At 36.7% G+C, this 17,253-nt stretch overlaps 1 protein-coding gene and 1 non-coding gene across 3 annotated transcripts in view; one reads left to right on the top strand and one right to left on the bottom strand.

The window, feature by feature from the left end:
• Positions 1 to 208: 208 nt before the first annotated feature.
• The window catches only part of LOC134746561 (runt-related transcription factor 3), a 38,701-nt gene continuing 21,656 nt past the window's right edge, over positions 209 to 17,253 (bottom strand). Inside the window, exons 2-5 of one of the 2 annotated variants that reach the window (XM_063680977.1) lie at positions 15,644 to 15,757; positions 5,845 to 5,961; positions 4,004 to 4,189; positions 209 to 1,420 (exon numbers count right to left, since the gene is read on the bottom strand). In XM_063680977.1, coding sequence (XP_063537047.1) covers positions 804 to 1,420; positions 4,004 to 4,189; positions 5,845 to 5,961; positions 15,644 to 15,757 — 1,034 coding nt within the window. In that variant the 3' untranslated portion in view covers positions 209 to 803. The remainder of the gene's footprint in view (positions 1,421 to 4,003; positions 4,190 to 5,844; positions 5,962 to 15,643; positions 15,758 to 17,253) is intronic. The other variant, XM_063680978.1, reaches the window with a different exon arrangement.
• Trnad-auc (transfer RNA aspartic acid (anticodon AUC)) lies at positions 5,465 to 5,537 on the top strand. The gene has a single exon. It is a non-coding gene; the product is annotated as a tRNA-Asp (tRNA).

The following is a 17,253-nucleotide window of genomic DNA, read 5'->3' as shown; positions in this document are numbered from 1 at the left end:
CGTATCATTTCGACACATTATCCAATAATACAATAGCTATCTATTAGCTACAGTGACACTATTACTATATCGCTCTTTCAATCGATTGTTGTAATAGCGAAATAGATGGAAATGTAATTTAATTTCACTATTTAATAGCACGCCTTTGTAGAAATAGGGTTCTAGGTTTATTAAATATAAATCCGTTGTATAATCTGTGCTTGACGAAGAGTGCTGAGGCGCTTAACTTTATAAGTAGGAGGGTACTATACAACTATGGACTTACGTCACATTTCCAACAGACAGTGTCTCTTAGTCTATCAGTATACATCTACTCAACGTTATAATTGCACATCTATTGCACTTAATATTACGCATTTACAACAAAGTATTCACATTCTTATTTACAAATTACACTTTTGAATAAAATTCAAAAACTCACGACTACTTTTGAATCAATGAAATCAAAGTCGTATAATTTTAGGACGGGAGCGAATTTTAAAGAACATACATTTTTACTAAACAAATTTACCCGTACGTTTTTATATTTTACACTTAATTACATTCTATAATTCGAATTATATTTCGTTGCAATCGTATTGTTTAATTTTATTGACAACTTCTTTCTTCTGTACATCGACATGGACTTTTTGAAAATAAACTGCCCGTTTGCTATGTTTAATAAAAAATATTTTATTCATTGCTCTGAACTGGGGTCTTTGCTTAAATATTTCTTATTAACCAAGAAATTCACGTATCTACACAGCACTGCACAGTGTCCTTTACGGAAACGTCGCTTCAAAGAAAGAAGCGTCAAATTGACTTTAGTAAGGTCGCCAAACAGTATTGCTGTCTGGTTGTGGGTTTCCCCGCTGTCCAAGATTATTTACTCTGCCATCCTCCCCTCTCGCCGCGGCGGCAGCACAAGAATTACCTCCACCGAGCAACAACTCTTGTCCGTGATTCCCGTGCTGTCTATGATTATTCGTCGTTGAAGATATTTGATCCATCATAGTCTGTAACTCGTTGTGGTGGTTTTGTGTTGAATGGATCGAGTTCGAGTGTAAAGGATGGAAGTTGTGCGTCTGGTTCGCTGCTGTATAGAGTTGGCTATATAGTAGACTTGCTGGTAAGACAGGATATAAGGAGTTGTTACAGTTACTGCTGCCGTAAGAGGTATTCTGACTGCCCATTAAGGAAGGAAAGTTTGAGCTATTAGAGTGATTGGCGATGTTCGTGGTTGTGTTTGATGTTAGTAAGTCGTCTTGGACAGGGCTCTCTGGTTGCGAGCTGTTGTCGCTTAGGGAGCGCGGGCCGGTGGAGAGGCTGTAGTCGGTGTTGTTGTTGTAGCGGGGCAGGAGGCTGGGGTGGTGCGAGGGCGATGACCCCACGAGCCCGGACAACTGTTGGTCCAGGTCTACAGCTGTTGTGTCGGGGAGCACTGACAAAAGAAAACACCGGTTAGTATTGTGTTAGGCCATAGTTAAAACAGAGATTGGAGTAAATAATATCTAAATACCTCTATTAGAATAGAGATAATGTACAGCCCGGTAAGTAGTTTTTGAGATACATATATGAAACCAAAATTCGACATATTTTAATGGAAACGCGTGACTTGGACATGTCGTAAGAAAATATCTATGAAACGCGTTGACGCGCAAGTTGCATCTACCTATTATCATTAATCTATATAAAAAGATAAGATGACACGAAATATGTTAATATCTGGTCTAAAATCAATCCAGAAATCACCCCAGTATAATGACATTAATATTTAAAATAGACATTTAGTCACTTTTACTACCTCTTGTATTAGAAAACTTCACAAAATGTAGACCTACATCTGTTGTTGTTCTTGGCTTCCTACATCTCCGAAAATACAGTGGAATGTTTTGTTAGCATCGTTTAATATGGTGATATTTTTCACGTCGCGCGGCGGGCACGCATCGGCGATAAATTTATCGGACGATCGGGCGCGTCCGAGCGCCTGTAAATTATAATGAGAGCCGATTTAGAGTGGGTGCACACTGTTGACTCGCTTGCGGCCATGAATCCGCTAACGCTTTCATAATACAATGGCTGATAAATCATTTGGACTATTGAGGACGAAGATTGAAGAGAGCCGATTTATGGTTTATGGTTTAAGAATTTATTTCTCCAAAAGAATATTACAATCCACTTACTTAACTAACAGCTTTGAATACTCTAATATAAATAATATTTATAAGCCACTGCAGGCTGGGTATAAAAGCTTGTTACAAAATTAATGTAGATAATTCTTGTCTTGCGTCAGCTTCGACTGTATTCTTAGGCTGTTACAAATTGCAGTTGGTTCGGCTAGCGAGGGGCGGTATAAATTCTTGTCATGCAAAAAACTGGTGCTTATAGCAAAAATCTTAGTATTTAGTTAATTTTATTCCGTGCTTAAGAATATAACAGTTATACTTGTATTTATTGACCGAGCGTTAGGGAAGATTCCCGTTTCAGGCTGGGCAAAAATGCTTTCGTAGGTATGTCCGGATGTTATCCTCTACAGGTCGCAATTCTCAACCCATTCTCGTGAAACTTTGTAAGCAGGTTCAATGATTTGTTTTTTTTTTCCGATTCAGTTTAAAAAAAAAATCAGAATGGCGGAGCCATACATTTGTTCAGTATTATGCTCGTGAGATCTACAGCTCACAGAGCTACTAGTTCTTACGTCTCAGCCAGTTGTTTTAATGTTATATAAAGCATATTAGACTGCTCACTCCATACCTACATCAGTTTTGTTACCAAAACGAAAACGCTTATTATTTTCATAGTCGACATCTAGCGTCAAGTAGCGGATTTATCAGTACTGCTACTTGACACTAGATGACACGGTTGTCGCGACTAACGAAAAGTGTATTGCTCAACAATTTACAATTAATATTACAAGCAGAAGGAGTTGAAAATAGAGTGCCGGTTAATCCGGTTATAATATTAACTGAAAATTGTTGTGCATTAGACTTTTCGTTCGTCGCGACATCTATTGTCAAGTAGCGCAGTAGCGTAGTATAGATTGCTGTGCTGAATAGATTTAGAGCGATTCTCTTCGTGAAATGTTGTGGGTTATTTTACCCCCTTCTTTAAAGTAGCCTTTTTGGGTAGTGCATTCGGTAAGTATGTCCTGAGCCTTACGTCCGCTGCGCCGGCGGCCAGGACGCAGCGGGCGGGGAGGGGTGTATCAAGGAGGATGTCGCTCGTAAAACATGTTGGTGCGTTTTATTTCACCCTTTTGGTTTATTATGGATGAATTACGCCTAACCTTGCATCGTAAATCGATCATTATTGGCTAACTTTAGAAATATTTCAGGGGAAAGATTGAAGCAGCATATAGTTTGGATGCAAGATACGAATCATTATTACCGTCAGCATCATTGTCATAACAGTTTTTATCTCGTTGGGTACCTACTCTTTAGTAACTTTTTTTCCATTTCAATCTAGGTACACTTGATGATTAGAACGTAGGAGTAGCCTCTATTAATATTGTTACAATTGAGGAAAAAAGGGACCTAGTTATCTGTGATATTAGTATCAAAGTTCAAGCACGCTCCCACCAAACCCTTAAGCTGGACGATTGGACTGTAGCATTTTCGGAGCCGCACTTGAGGAAAAAAGATTTATCGATAATGCAGGCAAATGTAGATATAGTGCTGCAAAGGTTCTTGATCAGTTCGTGGCCCTCAAATGGTCTCGCCGGAAGATCAGCGCTGACTTTTGGGTTAGCATTATGCTGAGGCGGGACCATTTCGTGGTAAACTATTTATTTATTTTTATGTTTATGTTTCTTTGTTGTTTTTATACTTTTGTATGTTATAGTTTATCACGAATAAATGCGATGATTTCTGATTTCTGATCAGGCACGCTCCCGCCAAATCCTAACGTTGGTGAATTGAACTACACGGGAAGAGAGGTTCTCAAGGTATGCGCTCGTTTCTATAGATCACTACTACGAGTATATATCAATATTGTAGAAAATGCTGGCAATAAGGGACCTGGTTACCTGTATTATTAGTGCCAAAGTCTGGCGCGGGCGTCTGGTCAGGCACGCTCCCACCAAATCCTAATGCTGGTGGGTTGAACTGTGGTGCAGTAGGGGCCGCACAGGACGAGAGGTACGCAGGGTATGCGCTAGCGCCTCCATAGCCCCAGTGCGAGTTGCTTGAGCTGATACCAAATTGGCTCATGTCTGTGGGGAAAATAAGGAAATTAGTATAAGTAGGATAGGATAGACTTGTCTAATAGCAATTAGTATACAATGTCAGCTACTACCCACCGAAGCACAGTTTCTATGCGTTGTGCATCAGAAGTAGCAAACATAACTACGCATGCAAACTGTCAATAATATTCATAAACAATAGAAAATCCAATCTCCTGCCAACAAAACGCAAGTTAGTTATACTCGTACTGCCAGCCAGAAACAACACGCGCATAGAGATATCCCGGTCTCGTCCAGTTTATTTTTCCGGGAGCATTACCGGCTTTTATTTTTCGGTATCACGGTTCCGTTTTTGGCCGGCGATCGGCGGAGTAGGTTTTTATACGATACGCGCCCGCCGCGTCGATTTGTGAATGTTTTTTACCCGTTTTGAGCCGCCAGTTAAGTTGTTTTGGGGGCAGCCGGGGATTTTAGCGGTGCTTGTACATGCGTCCGGATTCCGGTCAGTTTTTTCGGTGCTGATTGAATCGCGCTTATATGGTTTGGCTGCTCATTCAGTTTTGAGCGAGTGATAAGGTTTGAGGTTAGATTGCATTTTCATTATGATTTTTCGGCTGCCTGCATGTAACGTACAGCTGTCAAAAATTGCAAAGCTTTTTTTGTTTCCATCTAAGTAGCTTATCCAGTTTTTTATTTAGTTAACGTTTGCAATGCACACAAATATACAAAAGAGTCTTTAATCTGCACCAAAAAGGAATGTAATTATTAAGTCATAAATTAAACTATTGTAGATAACAGGCAGTTTTGTTGCTAAAGAGTGATCAGCCTAATTAATTATTACTAATTAATATTTGTTTAATTACTTTAAACACATTCCAACTACCTAATTGTTTATTGCTCTGCAAAAGATATCAACTTCATGTCAATTTAAAAGTGGAAAAATTACTGCCTTGGGTGAGACTTGAACTCACGGCCTCTGGATCGATACTCCAGCGCTCTGCCAACTGAGCCACCACAAGACCTCATCCATAGTTTGCTGACTATTCCCACTATATGGATCTAGGGGACCCTAGCGACATCTACCGTAAGAGTGTTACACTTCTTAAACGGCCACCGGAGTTCCAAGTCATATTGGAAATTCACCAGTTACGATGTGCTACCCATTCTAAATTAATTTTTAACAAGCAGAAACGTCTGCGATCGATGCTATTAAGCTTAGAATAAATTTAAAAGTGGAAAAATTACTGCCTTGGGTGAGACTTGAACTCACGGCCTCTGGATCGATACTCCAGCGCTATGGATGAGGTCTTGGTGGCTCAGTTGGCAGAGCGCTGGAGTATCGATCCAGAGGCCGTGAGTTCGAGTCTCACCCAAGGCAGTAATTTTTCCACTTTTAAATTTATTCTAAGCTTAATAGCATCGATCGCAGACGTTTCTGCTTGTTAAAAATTAACTTCATGTCAGTTTTCCACGCTTGATTTCCATCAAAACCTAAGCTTTTGAAAATTAGGCATGGCAAAATGTGGTCATGAAAATTCAATAACGTCCACCTTAGTCCATAATATCTGCTAATATAATCGCTTATTTACCTTTTACCAGCCTAAGCAAATTAGATAACAAGCGCAATAAAGCAAAAGCCGCAGACAGGTCAGGCTGGAAGATAATTAGGGTTCAATTATACTTACTTTGGCAGGTAGTGATGGGCGGCATGCGAAACCCGCCTAGCGGGTCGGGCGGGAAGGGGAAGGGCCGCTGCCCGAACGCGAAGTGGAACTGCTGTTGCTGCCCTAGAAGCGAAAGCACTATCAGTACGATACTAGCTGTTCTTTATGAGAAGCATTCTGGGTTAAATATGGTCTAAGATACGGCTATATATTTGATTCATACCAATATTATGTTACCCCACTTGGCCCCCGTTTTAACTAGGCAACTCATGTGCAATTTTTCAGTGTACTTATGTATTTATTTCTTTAATCTTACATATTTATTTCTTTAATCTTTAAACAAAAGAAAACACAAAACAAAGCATCATAACATTCATAACTCATATGCAGTGGAACCTCGGTAACTCGAACCTCTATAAGGCGAAATCCTTGTTAACACGAATAAAATGCCATTCCCTTCCCTTCAAAGCCCAAAACCTCCATAACTCGAAATATTTAACCTCATTAAGGCGAAGTAATCCACGATTCCCTTCACGTCTATACAGTTCAATTTCTACCTCTATAACTTGAAAAATGTAATTTGACCTCTACAACTCGAAAAAATAGGAGTATTGTTTTTGACACATCTATATCTCGAAGTTATTTAATAACAAACCTCTGTAACTCTAAAAAGACAATAAGACTACCTTACGCGTTTGTATTCATCATCATCATCATCATGTCATCAATCTCTTTAAGACGAACCAAAACCTATAGTAACCTCCCTAAGTCAATGCCCTCTATAAGACGAAACCTCGTTAACACAAAGTTTTTGGCGTAAAGATTCGTGCTATCGAGGTTCCATTGTATGTATAATGGATCTACTACAGTTACCTACATAAAATATGATTTTGAATAGATATCTCTAAAACCTAATTATGTTATACACTCAAAATTAGTATTTCAAAATTAGTTTTATGGATTTTTTATATTGTATTAAATTATTTAGTAATTTGATTAAATGTATGTCTATACATACCTATTTCATATACATATATTTTTATAACTAAACTAAAGCATTAAATACCTATTCATAGGATCCAAAACAATAGAATATGGACTACACCCCAAACAACAATCGATTTCTTTAAGTGTTTTGTTTTGTTATGAATCGTATTTGATAGATAAAGATAGAAGATTCATATTAAAACGTACGGGTATAATTTTAAATAAAGTATAATAACAACAAAATAATGTAGAAATATTCTAACGAAACTTATTTACCAAGCACTTCACCTCGACGATTAAAACAAATTGAAATAACAAAATTGGAACCGTCGAATCCAATAAAGGCTGATGTGAACTAACGTGGGTCCTTATTTTAATTCGAACACATGCTGCATTACGGGGGTGGCGATAAATTATCGACTGTCTCCGAACAAATCAGGGGGTGGATTCTGGAGACAGGTGACTTGTTTCACTGTGTCTCCTTTAGGTGTCATTGGAAAATAGATAAGTATTTTTTAAAGATTAAATCGATTATTAAATAATGTTACGGTGTAAACACTTGTTTTATCACTCGCGCGACATGTGAAGGAGAGCCTAGGTCTCCTTTCTCAAGCACTTTAACAGTGCGAGCAGCTTTAATTATTTAATGTTAGTATGTCTCACAGCAGTTTAAATTCGATGATTAAATCGATATTTCAATTTAATCAAATACCATAATTTACCAACACCAACTTGCTGTTAAATTGTAGTATACTATTAAATTATCCTCAAAAAAAGAAGGATTGCGTAGTATTCCAATTGTCTAAAATGCTTTGAAATTAAATTAGTTGTTGACATAACATGAACTAACATTTTATTTGACTATACATACCTATATATAGCTTACGCACATTATTGTCATGTGTAAGCTGCTTGTAGCAAGACTATCTCAGAGCCATAATTATATAATCTTATCAGGCTCTATTCCTCCAGTTAAATATTCTTTATTTAAATCACGTTGAAAGTTACCGATTCCAAAAAACGGCTCAACTACACCATTAGTTAAACACGCATGAAAAATCCACTGAAAATCGAGTTCCACAACGATTTCCAAGATTAATTAACATTTCTCGGAGCAAACTGGGACTATTAGTCAGCGCCAGGCGGCACGCACCACGGGCGCATTCCGTATCGACGCGCACCTACTACCTCCTCCTACTCCACGTAACTACCGATAGTATTGATGTCGATATCTGGAGCCCAAAGAGGCTACGTGAAACTTGCTGCAGTCTTAAAAGTCTGGAGTTTAAATTACATTCTTGTTAGTTTCTATAAAGGAAATTATGTTGCATATGTTATGAAGTAATGAAAAACGTTCAGATCCGGTAGGTTCCCGTAGCCAATTATCGTTTCACGATATTCGTTCCTCTGTATATTTATAGTTAGTAATATAAAAAGCTGTATATTATTGGCATAAATATACTTAAATACATAAAAATTACGTCTACGAAGTGGTTAAATAAAATCTTGAAAATAACTAAACAATTCAAGTGGGGAGATTTTTTGCTCCAACTCCATAGCATAGTGTAGGGGTGAGGGGGGTCGTTAATATATGTTTTTGAAGTATCTATCAGTTTTCGAAGAATCAGTTTGCTACATAAGAGTGGGTTATAAACGTATCACGTGCCAAAGCCAATCAAATGTTAATTTAAGGTTACGTGAAGAAATAAAAGTAGTGTATAGTACACATAACTACACATTTAAGTAGACTTAATTTCTTACCAAGTTCTAAATACTCGATCGATAATAAAAAATATATGATTTTCTTGCCCTTGCACGAAGAGCCTGCAAATAACAGGGTGTCTACATATTACATGGGTAGGTAATGTAGGTATGTCGTGTCAATGCTCCGTGTAAACACGCATCGGTCCGGTCGACATCCCTAATCACGTAGCGTACCGGTTAACCCTAAACCCACAACCGCTTATGATGAAGCGGATTTTTTCACGTTTTTCACATGAGTCCGGAATATAAGTTATTTGTTGTGAAAATTAAAAGTTAAATAATAAAGACGGTCGGAAAAAAAATTTTTTGTAGATTTTGACTAAAAAATACGCTTTTACCTACTTCAAGCCTTGCATTGCATGACGAGCTACTAAGCTGTGCCTACATATTTCATGTCAAGGCTTCAGTGCAAACACGCTAATCACGTAGCGTACCTACGGTTAACCCTACACCCTACCGCTTGGGGATGGTTCACGATTTTTTTTACATTATTAACATGTGTCTAGAACAAGTTATTGTAAGGCATTTTTTAGTTTGTATGTTAAGTTAACATACAAATAAATAATACCCTACAACACACACATCTTAAACACATTTACTAACACCTACAAATAAACTCGTGTCACAGTTTACACGTGACACAGGTGGGTACGTAGGTACGTACCTTATATGTACTATTGACGTTGTACCTATCAATAGGGAGCTAATAGTCGAGCACCCCTCTACCAGGTGCCGATCGCGAAATTCGCGAATAATTCACGTGACAAGCCCGCATTGTCTACACGACGTAATCCAATCGCAGCGGAAGGGTTGAAATTTTAGCAGTTGGGAAATAGGTTCTTTCATATATGTACAAATAAACAATTTTATTTTATGTGAACGTAATTATGAGTATTGTTGTAGTAAACAATATCTAGTAAGTACTTCTATCTACAAATAGGACTAACATACTAAAAAATTATTCACGTGTTTATGAAAGCTTTATAATATGATTAAAAGCGGTACAAAGGCTTAATTTGTAATGTATTCATTTTGAAGAGCCATTATTTCCTTAATATTAAGACTTTCCCTTGAGTTTCATATTGATTGTGTTGGTTTGGGTTAAGAAATATTTTATTAAAATACAACACCAACGAACTTATAATCTGATTTAGGTATACGATTAATTCGCACTTAAGGGTTTTCTGTAAAAAAATCTTTAAATTATAAATGCTAGATGTGAAAATAATGTGAATCCTTATTCCATAAAAGCCCTTTTTAACTAGCATCATACAGAAAAACACCTCAATGTAACATGGGTAGGTGTACTTTGAACATCGCATTAAATTTGACAAATGCTTGCACACACGCACACTACCTAGTCGGAAACACACACATACAGCACACATGCTGCTTTCCCGCGCTTCAAGTGTATAAATCAACGGGCCAACAATTACACACTTTCATGGCAAGTTGGAATTAGAAACTGTCATTTGCACCGTTCGAGGGACCAAAAAGGGGGGATACAAATGGGAGGGAAAAATCTGCCGTAATCTCTGAAGCTCACATATGTGCTCTTGCCTTTTTAAAATTTAGATCTTATGTCTTAATGGACACGGTTGGTTTTTCAGTGGTAAAGAATTGTTAGATAAGAGTTTGTGGAAGTGATCAGTTGGAATAGGGTGCAGGCAAGGGCTATTGCGAACCTGATTAAAGGATTACACGGAGGGGCGCCGTCCAGTCTCGTTAGATTTATAATAGCAAGTATTTCCACTAGTTAGCCTCGGTCCGCCGCTTTGTGATCTAATATGCATTGGGAAGGGATGGTAATTATTTTCTTGGTATACATAATAGTGTAGTTTATGAGTCTTTGATATAACAAGAGGAGCGATATACATATATGTAAATAAGGAATGGTGAAATAATAAAATCACTGATTGTAAAAATCGATTCTGAGATAGAAGGTAAAATGTACTTGAGTAATTGAAGACATAGTTTTTGAAAATAATGCTTTAAAATTGAGACATGAATGTCATAAATAAACTTTAGTAAATAATATAAAATATTTGTAAAGCATAAAAAATATCGAGATAAAAAAACTGGATCCCTTTATCTATATATAGGTATATAAACGTAAAAGTCCTAACTGACTGACTGACTCACTTAAATCAATGCCCAGCCCAAACCGTTGAACCTAGAGAGCTGAATTTTTCACAATAGATAGCTTTTATGACGTTAGTATCTACTAAGAAGGGGTTTTTCAAAATTCATCCCCTAAGGTGGTGAAAAAGGGGTTGAAAGTTTGTATGGAGATCATAAATTTTTTTGAGTGCGGTACTTGAAACTTTGTATAAAGGCATATTATTAAAATACTAGAAAAGTAATTTCAGCGTTTTTGAAAATTCATCCCTTAAGATGGTGAAAAAGGGGTAGAAAGTTTGTATGGAGGTCAAACATTTTTTTAAGTACGCGACTCGAATCTTTGCATAAAGGCATGTTATTAGAATACAAGAAAAGTGATTTCAGCGTGTTCAAAAATTCATCCCCTAAAGTGGTTAAAAAGGGGTCGAAATTTTGTCGTGGTCCTAATTTTATTTTAAGCTAGGTACTTGAAACTTAATAGAAATATATATAATTAAAAGAGAAAAAAAAAACTTATTTCAGCATTATTGAAAATTCATCCCCCAAGGTGGTAAAAATGGGGTTGAAAGTTTGTACGGAGATCAAATATTTTTTTGAGTGCGGGAATTGAATCTTTGTATAAAGGCATATATTATTAGAATACAAGAAAAGTAATTTAGGCGTTTTTAAATATTCATCCCCTAAAAGGGTTAAAAAGGGGTTCAAAGTGAATCTATTACAAATACTTTGAAACTTCTTAGAAAGGCATTGTATAAGATTCCAAAAAAGTTATTTCAACGTTCTTAAAAATTCAAGGGGTTAAAAAGGGGATGTAAGTTTATATGTGGTACAAATTTTCTTTTAAGCTAGGAATTTGAAACTTGGTAAAAAGGGCATTATATTAAAATAGACGAAAATTGATTACTTACACCGTTTATGAAAAGTTTGTATTAATACTTTCGGGAATGAATATTTTTTTTAAATAGTGGACTTGTAAATCTTCTAAGAGGAGGGAGGGGAGGGATTATATCGGGAACAATTTTTTTCAGTTAGGGTCTTGAAACTTCGTAGTTTGTGAAAGACAAATTTCATGCGTTGTATAATTATTTACAAATGATTAACCGTCCCTACTGATATATTTTGCTGCATAATGTTCTATATTATGGTCATGTAGAATATATAACCACCAACATACAAATCCACGCGTACGAAGTCGCGGGCAACAGCTAGTTTGACATAATTATTGAAAGTCATACCTAATGTAATGATTGTCACATTATGAATAGTCATAATTCTGAAACCGTAAATTTTTCAGGATTATCGTAAGGTTATCCTATATATAGGTTAGGTTAGGTTTGTTTTATGGCAATCCTGAAAAATAACGAGTTTCTGAGAAAACGCAAATTATGACTAACGAAAATGCGGACAAACAATACATTATGACTTAAAACTTTATGGGAAACAATAGAGACCCAAAAAAACAAACAAATCACTTAAAGTAGTTTTTCCTATTTTAAGCATAAATTCTAGCGAAATCCGACAGAAATAATAAAACTTGACATTCATGTAGCTTATACAGATCCGGAAAATATGAAGTAAAAGCAAGTTCTCTGTTTTCTCATGTGCATTTTTTTCCCAATCCCATCCGCTCCCTAATAGAATAACGAACTCATCAAACTATATTCCAGACCGTTTAACAAAAACAATACACAAACGAAACAAAAAACAAACACAGTTACGAACGTAAACAAAACGTAGCCAGTAGCGCCGCCTGCGGGTGGTCTGCGTTTGCGCATCGAAAATAGCAGCAATGGCCGCTTTAAGAAAAACATCGTTAATACACACGATTATTAAATTGTAGGCAGCTACTGCGCGGAGCTGTAAAACGAGCCCACCCGGCTGTAAAAATAAAAGGGTTATAGGGCTCAAGACTGACAATAGTTAAAGATAGTTTCGGAGGAAGCTCAAAAATTGGAGGAGTGAGTAAAAAGTTTATAAAAGTAACTTTCGTAACTTTATGATTCCCCTCGAAAAAAAATTTGAAATCAATCTGCAAACTATGCAAAGACCTGGCACACATTGAGCTACTTGTAAAACGCGTAGTATCACTACACCTTTTAAAACATAGTCCCCCGCCGCGTCTGTCTGTTTGTGTGTATGTATGTTTGCGATAAACTCAAAAACTACTGAACGCGGTTGATGCGGTTTTCACCTATCAATAGAATGATTCTTGAGAAAGGTTTACACGGTGTATAATTTGTTAAGGTTTTGTGTAACAAACACAAGTCTCACCAATACAGAGTTAAAGAATAAGTGATAATCATCATGAATCTACTCTTACCTGAAAAAAATAAACTGGACCCACATTTATCCACGACGAAATTTTTATATTTACAAGGTAAGTACAAGTGCATAAACTATATTTCAACAAGAACTATCAATTTGTGAATTTATAGAACCTAAATCGTTTCTACTTACCCACATACATCCATACAGATAAACCTACTTACGTGTTATCTATCAGCCCCGACACACTCACAATTAATCCCGATACATTTATTACTCCGACCATGTAAACATAAGTCTGAACTTTCTAGAATTTAATTATTTATCGCCTCCGCATAGGCAGCATAATAAATCAATATGCAGGGCACATGCATACGGAGAGGGGGAACCCCCCAGCCCTTTCTTGACTAATTAATTAAACAACCGATTCATTACATCAGCCTCCTTTGTGCCCTCACATTCGTCTAGCGGGTACGGATAGCAGATATGTCTTTTAAAATGTATTAGGGAAATTTTATCCTATTTTGGGAAGAATGTTGGCTTAATTTATTCTATAAGACACATAGTATAGAATTATTTTATGCAACATTAATTTTTGTAATATGTTTAATGTTTTTACTAAATAAATATGTTTCTCATATTAGAATCTTGTTATACGAAAGCGTCAGTTTCTATGAAGGGATATATTATACCTATTATACCTATACTAGTAGCTACATGAGTGTCAAAAACAAGACAAGTTGTCCCTTGTTTTAAAATTTTGTCTCAAACCCTTGCTGGCATTTTCACAATGTTACAACTAAGAAATAATGCCTTATGAATTCGATAATATATATTTAGATTTTTATTTAGTAACAATATTCAAAAAACTTGAGCAACTTGCAGAAAATTTGCAAATGCAACATATCCAGATCCCAGAAATACAAAAATTGCATAATTTAAAACCTGTTTTCTTAAAATAGATAAAATTAAACTCAAAGCTCATTAACCCCTCCCGCTCTGACGCTACCGACCCTTTCGGGCCGCACTATCCCGTAGCGCGCAATTATTTTAATTTCTTCCACGGGATTGATCGACCGAGGTGTGATTTGGACCCGACATTTGTTCCTGTCACTGCACATACAACTATACATGTTACAGGCATAGTTCCGATTCCGTAGCAATTGTGTGAAGCCTTGGTATGTTGCGTATTACATTTAGGCGGTTCCCTGAGCCCGAAGGCGAAAAATCTTATATGGTCATGTTTTTCTAAGAGGCGTGGATATTCGTAGACGTGGAAAAATATATGTAGTTCTTGAATATATTATCTTTAAAAACATAGCTTCCGATACACGAATTATGACAGTTCGCTCGATACAATTAATTTCCAAAGTAACCTCTAACTCGGACTTTTAATCAAACTTTAGTCGCTTATTTATTATGTGATACTATGCTATACTATAAACAAAAAAAGAAGAAAAAACAATCTTAACTTAAATAGTAATTTAATAGCTTTCGAATTTCGATATTGTAAGGTAACGTTATTAAAATAAATAAAAATCTACAAAATTCGATCAAAATTGACACTTGGCGCGCATGATCTTTCCCGTTCTTTCTTGCGAAATGTAACAGTGACAGCGGCAAACCGATGGAACGGCCTCAATAGATTCTTCAATGGGTTAACCGAATCTTGAACTGATCCTTGTAACTGAAACTGATTCTATATGTATAACTCATTTTCTTTTGTAATATGAGCAAAATAGGTACATTACGAGTATTGCAATTGTTTGAAATAAATCGTCCTATCTATTGTTTCATATTATTTATGTATGTACTCTCACAGTTAGGGCGAAAGCCTTTAAATTAATGACACTGGTCTTTCACTGTATGATGTATTAATTCGAGGTGGCAAGTTGCTTAATAAATAAGTAATGTAATATTTTGTAAACGTTTTTTAAGTCTTTAAACGAAAAATACAATCTCAGAACTTAAAATCTAAAACAAACACGTACACAAAAGAAACATAAATACAAACAAAGACACTAAAACTAACCCAAAACAATAATCACATTTTCACTTAATAAATACCGTATGTAAAATAGGTAAAAAACACACACGATAAAAATATTGAGGTAGAAATATGAAATAAGAAATACTTAATCAGTAAATGAGTAGGTAAAAAAGTGGATTGTTCAATATCAAAAGACCTTTTATAATTATAGAGTAGACCGAGGCGAAACGGATCGAGATGGAAAAATCCTTTGATACCTATTTGAAATATTGCACCGTATTTCTCTCATCCTGCGACGCAAGTCCTAAGAATTTTTTTAATATTAATAGAGTTGTTACTCTGATCCGATTCACCTCGATCTCGGTTTTTTTACTAAGCATACGGCCCCGGGCCGTAAGCGGACCGCCCGCTTGCTGCTAAGTTATACTATGGTACGAGTATGGGGGCGTATTTTTCAGAAGTGTCAACTACTTTCTCAGATAGGTACTATTAACAGCAAAACGCACTAGGTCTTGAGTAAATGATTTATTTTAACTTGATACACAACAATGCTTGACCGACGCTTCCGTGGATCCGGCGCCAAGCCATCTTGACAGCTCGCGCTCATGACAACCGTCCTGTCAGTTAGGGGCGCGTTCCGAACTCCGCTAACGCTAACAGTACCTAAGTACAATATTATATTATTATACTAACTGGTTTTGGAGCGAGGTTCCCGGGGTCCGTCCACCGTCACCTTGATGGCTTTGTTGTACGTGGTGACCTGCGGCGGCGTCGTCGATATCGTTATCGTCAATGTGAACGATTTGCCTGTAACAATGAGAGAAAATATTTCAATACTTACATATACAGACAGTGTAGTAACATTATCGCAATCAGCATAATATAAGCATAAACCTATAATCTCTCTTGAAAGAGTCTTCATGGCAAACTAGTCTAACAGGTCGTCGAAAGGTATTTTGACATCAAGATGTGGGGAAATCTTTTTAGTAGCACTTCTAAAACGATTGGAAGACCTTTTTAGATAATATGATACACTATGTAGAAAGGTTTAATTACGTCATATTTTTAGCAGGGAGCAGGGCAGTGGCAGGGGTTTTTACTATTTTTACAAATATACTAGAGCCTATAAACAAAATGACGTGAAGGACTACAACAAAGTTGCAGTCAACAGTTTCAAACTAGTCAACTGCACTGAAACTGGATCACGATCACATAATGAGTGTTAAGTTAAAGGTTAGAATGAATGGGGCTAGTATGAAGTTAGAATATATGCTACTATACTTATGTACGAAGGCACGCTGACAGTTATGCTGAGCATTATTAAAATGGCTTAATTCAATTCAAAATATTTGTAAAGTTGATACCTATAATATGACAAATATGCTACCACTTTAATATTTTTCTTACGAAATGACCACTTCGTCCTTAATAAATTGGTTTTTAAAACAAGTTATTAATAGTTACAAACAAGTTAAAATTTAAATGCAAACTTTTACTCATTCGGAGCGTCCATAAATTCAATCTGTGGTCGGCACTCTTTCCCGGCGCCACTTTTTGTAGTTCGATTTTGATCACTTGTTCGAAAAGTAAAAAATTTATTGCCGGTTTGTTTTCAATTTGTGTGTCCGATAAAATTTACCCGGATACATGCAGCTCTATCTACGACGGCTACAAAAATAATTGTCAGCCAAAAATATTTCCATTTTCAATTTATCGCGAAATTGGTTTTGCTACAAAAAGAAATTCAAACCGAATCCGTCCTTAATTTACAAACCGATGACTAATGAAATTAGTTCACATAACAACATACCGATAAAATGCCCAAGTGCCTTTTATAAAAACATGTCGATGAATACAAAAAAAGACTCAAGTGAAACAATCTCATTCGGAGTGGTTAAAAGAGCAACTCATCCACAGCACATCAGAACGCGTCACAAACAACGGCCCAACCACTTCATCACAACGTTACGCCGGCAATAAAAAAAACATTTCCATCTGCGGAAAAACCACAGTTAATATTAAATGACCGTCCGTCAAAGCTGTATTGTAGCGCTTTGCCGGCCGCTCGCTGCGGGATGCAGCCAATACCGATTTTGTGATTTTTCCCGTCCCCCCGTGGGGTGGTGGGAGAGTGACATGTAAGCTTTAATGGGGCCTGAACCGGCGGTGGCGGGCTACACGCGAAAAAACTGAAAAAAGCCTCATTCATACGTGATTTCATGTGTAGGCTACTTTCTGCGGGCCCGGCGGTGGGCTCGTTAAAAATGGAAGCTGCAGGGTTGTTGCGGCTATCGGAGTTTATT

This window comes from Cydia strobilella, chromosome 13, assembly GCF_947568885.1.
Source record: "Cydia strobilella chromosome 13, ilCydStro3.1, whole genome shotgun sequence".
Classification (NCBI taxonomy): Eukaryota; Metazoa; Arthropoda; class Insecta; order Lepidoptera; family Tortricidae; genus Cydia; species Cydia strobilella.
This window is presented reverse-complemented; position numbering and strand designations above follow the sequence as displayed.